The 11118-nt window shown below is 32.5% G+C and overlaps 1 protein-coding gene across 3 annotated transcripts in view; it reads left to right on the forward strand.

The window, feature by feature from the left end:
- The window catches only part of RAPGEF2 (Rap guanine nucleotide exchange factor (GEF) 2), a 168650-nt gene that overhangs the window by 47244 nt on the left and 110288 nt on the right, over window positions 1-11118 (forward strand). For all 3 annotated transcript variants that reach the window (XM_008578797.1, XM_008578798.1, XM_008578799.1), the window contains exons 4-6: window positions 2808-2883; window positions 4438-4605; window positions 7252-7269. In XM_008578797.1, the coding sequence (XP_008577019.1) occupies window positions 2808-2883; window positions 4438-4605; window positions 7252-7269 (262 nt within the window). The remainder of the gene's footprint in view (window positions 1-2807; window positions 2884-4437; window positions 4606-7251; window positions 7270-11118) is intronic.

Below are 11118 nucleotides of genomic sequence, written 5' to 3' on the forward strand. Positions count from 1 at the left end.
TTTTTTTTTTTTTTTTTTTTTTTTTTTTACTAAATTGCATTTAAAAAAGGATAACCATTTGACCATTATGTTTATAAACTTTTCTAGGGCTAAAACGTAATAAAATAGGATCAAACTTAGAGTCTAACAATGTTGTGAAAATAGAATCATTTGGTCAGGGCCCTCTCCTCGGGTCTGGTTGGGTGTGGTTCAGCATTCTTTGTAAGCAAATTTTATGTGTGTGTGTGTGTGTGTGTGTAGTTAGTGTGCATGCACACCAATGTGTCTTTTTAGTTTTCCTAACAATGTTGTGAAAATAGAATCATTTGGTCAGGGCCCTCTCCTCGGGTCTGGTTGGGTGTGGTTCAGCATTCTTTATAAGCAAATTTTATGTGTGTGTGTGTGTGTGTGTGTGTGTGTAGTTAGTGTGCATGCACACCAATGTGTCTTTTTAGTTTTGTTGCTGTTCTTGTGTGTGAGAGAGAAAGAGAGAGAGATTTAGTGCAGCAGGCGGGTGGGCATCAGCCTCGGGTGTCCGCCCAGCGCAGCCATGCTTTCCAACCTGTGGCTTCCAAGGACCTTTTGGCCAGTTACCTAGCTCATAGACCTGCGTGTAAGGGGTCTGGTGACCCAGCCTGACATATGAGGGGTCTGTGTACCCAGCCTGGCATGCGAAGGGTTTGTGACCCAGTCTGTGAATGGGCTTGAGGGGTCTGTGGGCTCCAGACCCAGCCTTTGCTCAACAATTGGCCCAATCCGTGCAGGGTTACCAGTAGGTAACCAGTAGGTAAATGAGCCTGACAACTGGCATAGTCGAGTAGCAAGACAATTGGTGTCATGAACAGGATAAGAGCGCTACAGTTGGCGATGTTGACAGGATTCCAGACATTAGCCTAGCTGTGGCTCCACACAGAGTCATGAATTTTTAGATTTTAACGTTATTTTATTTAGTAATAAACCTTAAACATACAATATATGTTTTTACCTATCTGTATAACAGGATTAAGTGATGATTTGTGAGACATGCTACATATTTTGCTAATATCAAGATTATCTTTTTTTTTTTTTTTTTGTCTTTTTTTGTCTTTTTTCCGTGTCCGGCAACGGATCGCAACCCTCAGTGTTGCCCCCGTACCGGACCGGGGACCGGCGACGGGATCGCAAGCCTCGGCGTTGCTCCCGCGCCTCGCTCAGCCAGTGAGCGGGAGCCGGTCTGTACATGGGATCCGAACCCTCGGACAGGAGCGCCGCCGCGCTTCCCAAGCGGCGCACTATCCAGTGCGCCACCGGGCCGGCCCTCAAGATTATCTTTTAACTTGTAGTGTATCATTAACTTTATAAGCTTCATTGTAAAAAATTAAATTGCAACTAGATAGATTCAGGAACAAGAAACACATTTTGTATGTATTGAAGAGTTATGAAATTTTATTTGTATTATAAACTAAAAAAAATTAGAAATTTATGTTGCTCAAGAAGTAATGTGGCCAAGAATATAGACTTTTTACATTTTTCTTGGGAAAATTATTTCCACTTTAAAAAGCACTGTAATATGTATGTTTGTGTGAGTATATATGTATGGATGTATATGTGAATATTTTAAAAAAATTTCAGACATGTTAAGCATGATTCTGTTTTTGATTTTTATAGAAACAGATTTTGATCAAGAAAGGACTTAACTTATGACCTAATCTAACCTGATAATCTTATAAATGAGTAAAATTTAGAATATGAAATGGTCAAGGTGGTTTCCTAGACATCACAAATGATAGAATAAAAATGTTGTCTTTCCTGTTTTATTTTTCTTATATGACTTTTTTCATCATAATTTGGCTCCCAATACTGTACATGAAACATTGTATACCACCTTTATATAAAGGGGGTTATAAAAGGAACAATAATTTCCATAGGAGTCACTCATAGTGCATAATTAACTTGGAAAAAAATTCTCAATAAAATAGCTCCTTAGAAGATTTTTTTTTCTCATTTTCCTTAAGTTTATTAAAAATGTTTACTAAAAATGTTAATGTTGACTGGAGGGAAAGGAGGATTATTGGAGTAGTGAATGAGTGAGCAATAGGTGGTACATTAGTAGAGCAAGTCAGGATTACCTAGCTTCGCCTGAATTCTCTGTTCAGGATTCGAGTTTCCATATGCCTTTGTCAGCAAGAATAAATCTCCAGTGTTAAGGTGAGAATTCACCACAGATACAGCAAAGGTACTATGTCTGAGTTCACTAGTGCAAAGTTTTCAGGAGGAATGGATTTTTAGTATGCACACCCACTGAAATCTCTTTATAGTTAAGGAAAAATGGTCTTAAATTGAATATCTTTTCCTTAAAAAAACTTAGAATAGGTTGATTTGAAATTAAAAAAAAAATACATCTATTAGGTGAAAGAAATGTTTAACCTAAGCAAATTAAGTTATAGAAGAGAATTACATGCATTTTATACTTTTCTGGGACATTTTTATGGTGTATAATTGAGACATTTCCCATATCTATTGGAATATTCTAAAACTTTACCTAAGTGAGAATGATTTAAAACAACCGAACACAAAACACATTCATACCAATTCTCCTTTACTTACATTATTAATTTGAAAACATTATGTTCGAATTTTCCAGAAATATATATGATTGAAACTTAAGATTTTGAATACTTTTATGTCATTCTATCTAAATAATCATTAAAGATAGTTTTCCTTCTCCAATGTGTACTTTTTGTAATTGTTTTTAATTTCAATTATCTGTAGGGTTGGCTTAAATTCACAATTTATATTTCTTAAACCTTTGAGGTTGTCCTCATTGAATTTTTTTTTTTCCTTTCTAGTTTTGGCAAACGTTCTGCAGGAAGCTTTAGGCGTGGCTGTGAATGCATTGTTTTAGAGCCTTCTGAAATGATTGTGGTAAGAATATTTTTATGAGGACTTTTTTTTTTCCTAAAAAATTTTGTGAAATAAAGGCATTTTTTACAAACTACCTGTAACAACATATATTTATTTCATAACTTTTTATTGTGAATTTGAATTTATAATCATAATATTGTAATTATTTGCAGGATTCAATTAAATGTAAGAGATAGAAAGTTTAAAAGTCCCCAAAGTTTGGTATTCGAACGTTATAATTCAAGCTATGATAAAGCCATTTAATTGAAATTTGGAGAGAATCTTTGAATTTCAGGATTTCAGCTCTGTAAGTGTTGACTGGATGGTTGAGTTACTGTAAATGAATCACAGTGGTGTGTATTCAGGGAACAATTAGCATAAGCAAATCACTTGAGTTCTTTTAAGTAATTGAAAGAAATTTAGGGTAGTACTGTGGTGGTTAAACTGTTGACGTCACCTCTCTTTTTAACTGAATTGTGTGACTTAAAAAATATATTGAGACAAGCCAGATTATACGTAAAACATAATGTTAAAATAGATATTAGCAACATAATTATTTTCATTAATGAAAACCTGTCACACTTCTTCTTTACTGTATAAAATGATTTTAAGATAGGCTAATATGTACCCTTTTGAAAAAATCAGTTGCAAAAATTAAGATGAGGTAAGGGGGGTGCTCCCAGCCCAGACATTCAGTTGATACTGATATTTTTATTGTTCCCCATCCAGCATCCTGTCTGGAAAGGAGAACCTTGTAAAATAAATTATGGCCTAATAGGGATGATGATGGAAACTTTTTAATCACGTTTGGTAAAGTATCTAGTAGACAACTCTAGGTCTATTTTCAGAAAAGATTTAGGGGCTTTTCCTATGATGTAAGAGAGGAATTCCATCAGAAATGAGAACTTCCTCATCAAAGCTAGTGAAGACTTGGTAAAATTTTGCAAAATTTACTCTCAGATGAGAAAGTGGGATTGAAAGTGGGATAGACTCCATTCATTGGAGTTTCTAAAAATGTTTAAAATGAGGAATTATCTTTTAAAAAACACTATAAAAAACAAACACGGAAGCCATAGAATGAAAGTAGGAAGAGAAACCATCAGATAATCTACCAAAGCTATTCTGCTAGCTGTTCTGTTTGAGTCATTTGGGATTTGGGGTTTTTACAGATTTACTCATACACATCAAAATTTTGTGTGTGCGCTTTAGTTAAGACAATGCAGCGTTGCTTTCATTATGTGTGGTAATGTATCCTGTGAGATCTTTTGCTAATAAATCAGTACAAAGACTACTGAAAATATCCTTCCCTTTGAAAGTGCAGGAAATTCAAGGGTTACCCATATTGTCCTAAGTGGAACTGAAAATGCCTCTTCAAAAAAGAAAAGTTACTCAAAACCAAGTAGTTCCAGAGAAGTTCAAACACACTTAAAGTATGTCTAGATAGTTTGTCTACAAATGTCTTTGCAAAATGAATGAATATGGACTATCCGTAAGTTTCTTTCAGCGTCCAATATTAATATTTAATATTGTGTTTTGAGACATTTCTTTGAGACTTTTTTGGGGGTTTTATTTTAGGTGGACTATATGGATGAAAATGAAGAGTATTTTCAGCGTCAAGCTTCCCATAGACAGTCTCGAAGGAGATTTAGAAAAATCAACCAGAAAGGTGAAAGACAAACAATTATTGACACTGTGGATCCTTATCCTGTGGGCAAGCCACCTTTACCTAGAGGCTATCATACGGTAAGTTATGAAAGTGTAATATTTTTATTTATCTTTAGCTTTTTGTTGGGAGTTTTGTGAAGACATTTAAATTTTTCATTTTTGATGAATAATTGTTTTCTGTTATATACTTACTATCCAAAAAGTAGATTTTGTTGGAAACACAAAATATGAAGTTTTTAGAAAACATTGAAATAAGATGTCAAAATACATTATTTAGCTCTTTTCTTAAAATGTTCTCTGAAGATCAGCTCGGCTTTGTGATCAGCGTGTATAGTTGTAATTGGGATATTTTAAGTGTCTTACCTTACTTTAAAATTTTAGCCTCCTCTCGTGTGTCCCCAAGTGACTAGTATCTCACCAGTTGTCTATTTAAAAAGAAGATAAGCAAAAATTACATATTATTTTTCATAGTTTTTATACCATTGTGAAATATTATCTGAAATTTATTTTTTAATTTAATAAAGTGAAATAAGAATAATTTGAAAGTGATACTTTTTAAAATCTCAGTGTGAAGATGCCCTGAAATATTTCTAATAGGTTCAAAGATCTTAAAGGTTATAACCCAGTTGATAATAGGTTCAAAGATCCTTTTAAATGCTACAGTCCACTTGATTATCACTTATTTTATAAATATTTGATAAACAAACTGCTTTTTATGTTTGAGGACACCAAGACACAGATAATGAGTGCTTTGTACAAGACGTGAATAAAGTCAGTTTAGAACCTTATTTTTCTTACTCCTTTGTTTTTTCAAAAAAAAAAAAAAAAAAAAAGGAGCTTGAATTCTTGGATATGTCATAATGAAAGATACTTTGTGTATGCATATAATACCTTTAAATGTGAGTAGTCATTATATGTGAAATGAATTTCAAATAAAAATATGAAAATATAAAAATGGACAATTTATATTTGTCAGTTGTTTTTCTTACCTGTATTTTTCTGTTTTTTGCAACTAAGTACAAATGCAAAGTGCATGGGAAAATATATATCGACTTAAAATTATTTACTCAATCTTTAGTAACTTTAAGTGATATGTATTTAATACCCATACTTCGTATATTGTATTTCTCAGTGACCTCTTCATATTTAAATATTTAATGTTGTTTTGACCACCAGCAAACCATCTTATTTAAATATTTAATGTTGTTTTGACCACCAGCAAACCATCTATTCTTCTTGCTACCCATGCACTATTTTAATTTAATGTGAATTTCATAGTTGAATCATTTCATTAAGCTCACTTGGAAAGGGTTGCTTTTTGCTCATCACAAAGACAGCCTTGTTTGTCTGTTGGAGAGACTTTGTGTTTAAAAAAAAAAAAAAAAAACCCATGAAAGGTTTTTTGTTACTATTGTCCATAAAAGAAGGTAATATTTTTAGTGTTGGTGTAGAATCGTGGAAGAAGGAAATATGTATTAAAAATAGTTGTACATATTAATAGTACAATATGGATTAGAATTTTTAGTTTAGTTTTAGTGTAGTACTAGTATTGTTAATATATTTTCTGCTTCGAAATTGTTTTTCCAGGGCCGGCCCGGTGGCGCATTGGAGAGTACGCCGCTTGGGAGCGCAGTGGCGCTCCCGCCGAGGGTTCGGATCCCATGTGGGGACCGGTTCCCACTCACTGGCTGAGCGCGGTGCGGGTGCAACACCGAGGGTTGCGATCCCGTTGCCGGTCCCTGGTACGGGCATGACACCAAGGGTTGCGATCCCGTTACCAGTCAGTAAAAAAGATAAAAAGGAAAAAAAAAATTGTTTTTCCAAATTAGTTTCCAAACTAAGGTAGTCAGTGGGAGTGTGGATTACTCAAAATTTAGTGTTAAAGTTGATTGGTTTAATTTTATAGTCATATTTGTCACACTTAGTTTGAAGGGGGGCATTTCATAAATGTTTCTCTCCCACTGTCATCTTTCCCTTTTTTATGGAACACTTCATTTGCTTTCCTTTCATGACTCTCCTTTCTTGCTCTGTTTTAAAAAAGTGTAGTTTGTTGTTGTTGTTACAGGTTTTTTGTTTGTTTGTTTTAGTGTTTTTTAAGAATGCCTTACCTGGTTAACAAGTGCTTCTAGGGAAATTCATTACTAGGATGGAAAATTTAATTTGATTACTAATGGATCATATATTAGTTTACTAATATGTGACATGTTTGGTATTAATTTTACTAAATGAGTTCAGATTGGCAACAACATGGTTATAATTAAAAGTATTGGATCCTTTGGATGTAAATTGCATTTTAATTATTTATACATTATTTATTATTTAACCTAAATACATAATTTTAAGGTAGGAAAACAGCAAAATTTTGTTGTATATACCACATGATAAAAAGAATTAAATGAAAATTATGATTCTTCATTAGTTCTAAGTGAAATTTACTTATTCTTAACAGAAATCTTTTTAAAAGAAATTGGCTAATAAAGTAGGACTAAAGGTGAAAAGTTTGCTTAAAGAAATTGCATGATTATACTTCACAGGTGATTTTAAATGATTTCAAGTGCATGGCTAAAGAACATAGAGAACATTATACATATAGCCAATTGTATATGGTCATTCTTAACCTAATTTTAACATTATCTTCATTTTGGCAGATGTAATATAGCATGTCTGATAATGTTCATCTTTTCCTTTCCTCCTTTATGGCACTCATTTCATTTTGGCTCAAAGGAATGCACTAAATCTCAGGTATTGTAATTTGTGTGTGATCTCCTAACACTAACCTGAGTTTATTTGTCAGCCTACACTGTTACTAATGAGTTTATAATACTGATATGTTTTGCTTGGTCTTGTCCTCTTGTCTTTTGCCCAGATTTAGTAAAATCTCTTAAAAACTTTGAAAGTGTCAGTGGTTTAGGTGATGGCATAGGCTACTTTATTTGTATAGACCTAGAAGATTGTCCACCTTCTTTGAAGTAAGAATACAAGTGCTACCTATTTATTTTAAAGAATGAATGGAGCACAGTTCTTCATTAACCTGCTTTGCAAATAAATAAATGGAGAGAGAAAACATACAGACACAATGAATTTTTTGTTTTGTTTTTTGTGTGAAATTTATTAGAAATTTACATTTTAAATGCTATAGATGAAAAATTTAAAGTTCAGTAATCCCTATGTGAGCATTTTGGGAGTCCACTGGCAAAATTTTACTTAGAAAAAGGCAAACAAATCAAAAGGGAAACAAGAGTTTAAAATCCCTTGGATTTTTCTATTTGTACTTTATTTTTAGTCAGATTTTTTGCTTTTATTTCATTCTATATGTTAATCAGTATGCCTATATTAATATCCTTGCTCCTTTCTTTCATGCCAATACATGACTAATTTGTGATTTTCAGTGTTAGTCTTTTGAAACTGTGGATCAAATTTGGGGTTATCAGGGAATTTGGAATTAAGGAAGAAAAACTGTTCCATCTCTAGAAACTAATTGGTTAAGTAACTAATAACATTTTGTGGTTGTGTTTTATTATTGTACAGGAAAAAGATCATGAATAATTTAATTCACAGTAGAGGAAATCTATCATCAATATAATATCTTTGGCTATTATAGTAACCTTGCCTAAAAGCATGAACTATTTGTGTGATTTTTCACATTGAAATGAAGCACTTCCTTTATGTTCTATACAATAGAATACATATTAAAATGCCACAGGTATTTTAGAAGCACTGCTAATTTTTAAATGGTGTGGTAAATCTAAAAATTTTTGATATAATTTTTAAATTTGATAGTTGTATAATTTATAAATTATATAAAATTTTAAATTACATCTACTTTGAACTTTTATCTGGAAAGAGTACAGTTAAAAAATATATCACTTAATATTTTAAAAGATAATAAATATGTAATTGATCCTCCTCTTTTTTTTAGCATGAGAAGTTAGTCTAATTCCCATTTAGAACTTAGAATTGAATTTAAAATGTGCACTGAGTTATGATGTAAACCTTTTGTGTACTTTTAAAAATTAGATGTAGTGCAGTACTTTAGAAGTGTGTGAGGTTTGCAAGTGTGTGAGTTTTGCAGAGAGAATACGCGTTTTAAAATGCAGTGAGAAGGGAAGATTGGAGATAGCTTTCATTAGCATTTTCTTACATTTTGATGAGTTGAGGTTGAGGCTGCATTTAAGACTGCCAAAAAATAGGATGTGGCATGAATTTTTAGTTTTAGGGTGAGTAGATTATAGAGGCAGGTAACAGATAACAGTTCCTGGCAGAAGCTGGAAGATTTGGGGTCAGTCACTAAAGAAACTGCCTTGGAACTATGGACAGGTATAGTTTGCCTCGTCTCCAGATTTAGAATAGGGTAGGTGAAAAACACTTTGTTTGTTTTACTCATAATTTTAGGCCCTCTCTGAATTCATGGGTAATTTATTCTAGATGTTTGTGTTGGTAGGGAAATCTGAGTTCTGTAATAAAAATGGAGAGGAGAGGTTGTAGGAATGAAGGGGAGGAAGGACCATTTTAACTTTTGGCTGATTGGAGTGATGTGGGAAGCTGGTACATACTTCTTCTGTCATCTTTTATTCCTCTTTTTATTTTAATGAAAAAACGGCTCTTTCCTCTTCCCAGTTTGGAAAGACCAAAAATTTTAGAGAGATATCAGATTGAAGCCTGAAGAAAACTTGTTCTGTCCCAACTGTGGAGGTTATGTGTGCCAACTGACATTTCAAAAATTTCCAGCCTTCCTAGGCTGGTTGCAACATTAAAATACTCTCCATGCTTTGAAGTTCTTATTGACTCTCCACCCCCTCTCGTACTCCCTAAAATATGACTCCATTTCATACCAATTTGAATTAGGAGTATTCGAACACAGTATAACAGAAAACATATTCATAAGGTTTCAGTAAATGCAAAATTTTTGAAATAATGGAAACCCATTAGTCATGTAAAAATATATCTTCTGCACATTTTATTACTAATCCTTTTGCACAGTGTGAATATATTGTTCAGAGCACTGTTTAGTAAATATATGTTAAATTTTTCAGTAAATTAGGCTTAAGGTTTTTGGTGGAAGTATACAAAAGTAATAGAAAATATTACATAAAATTAAGTTAATAAAATGTAAGTTGAATACAGCATAACATTACAACATTATTGGAATAATTTTTTAGTGTAGTCAGTGATAATACAATATCTATGAATTTTGCATCATTGTAATAAAATTGTTTTATGTATAAGACATGAAAGTCAATCCCATTTTTTATGAGGTTGTTCTTTATAATAATTTAAGTCTTATTTCTTACAATGGATATATAAAATATAAGCATTTCTAGGATGTATATTAGGTATCTCTGAAGTAGAATTTTCTTTTAAAGAGATTTAAGTTGGTTTCTTCTTCAGTTCAGGACTTGTTAGTTTTGTTTACTTTCAAAAATTGTTTACCTGTTGAAACAAGTGAAAAAAATTATAGCATTAAATTTATGAGATTATGCGTATTTATTTGCCATTAGACTTCTTGACTTGAGCTATTGTTCTTAAATTAGGAATAGGCAGTGTTTTCCCTCATGTCAAGGCTTTGCTTTGACGTTTATTATTTAATTTTTTACTGAGGTCACCTTAGATTTGATTCAGTATATGCTGCTTAACAGTAGGAAGATGTGCTTTGGGTAATATATTAACGATTAGTATATCTAGTAAATTTCTTAGAATATTAAGGGCTTCTGATTTTACCTTCAGTTTCTATCATACCCACCTGACTATCATTTATTCACAAGATGATATTTAAAAATCTGTTGTTATGAATATAAGAAATTATTCAAATATAAGGGAAATGTCTTAGTTACTTTAATATTTTCAACCTTTTAAAACTTAAATTCATCAAAAAGAAAAATAGAAAAAAAATAATTTGTTTACCAAGCATTGGTTTGCTAATTGAACATAAAGACTTTGTCTTCAATATGGTCATTAGTGTCTCTCTCTGAATTGTAATATGTGTAGGATGGAGTTTCAGAAAATTTGTGTATTACATTTCTTGTATCAGAAAGGAAAGTTCAGTATTTTCAATTATATAATTTTAGTCATTTAACAAGTATTTATTGAGCGCCGACCATGTTTCCTATCTGTCCCAGATTCTAGGGATACAAAGGCCTACAAGACATTCAGAAACTTGCCCTCATTGACCTTATAGTCTCACAGGGAATATAATGAATAAAAGAGCAACTAAAATACAGGGATACACAGGTACTATGGAGGTACATAGGCAGGGCTCCTTGAGAATTCAGGGATGGCTTTCTGAATGACTTCAATGTCTTGGCTCAAAGAAAAATATTTTGTATAGAAAGAACCGCATTTATTCAAAGACACAGAGGTTGAATGGTACAGGTTGAGTATCCGTTATCTGAAATGCTTGAGGCTGGAGTGTTTGGATTTCAGATATTTTCGGATTTTGGAATATTTGCATATGCATAATGAGATATCTTGGGGATAGGACACAAAATCTGTCATGTTTATGTACACCTTATACACATAGCCTAAACTTAATTTTATACAGTACTTTTAATAATTTTCCACATGAAACAGTTTGTGTACGTTGAACTATCAGAA

Source organism: Galeopterus variegatus, unplaced genomic scaffold (genome assembly GCF_000696425.1).
Source record: "Galeopterus variegatus unplaced genomic scaffold, G_variegatus-3.0.2 Scaffold1760, whole genome shotgun sequence".
Taxonomy (NCBI): Eukaryota; Metazoa; Chordata; class Mammalia; order Dermoptera; family Cynocephalidae; genus Galeopterus; species Galeopterus variegatus.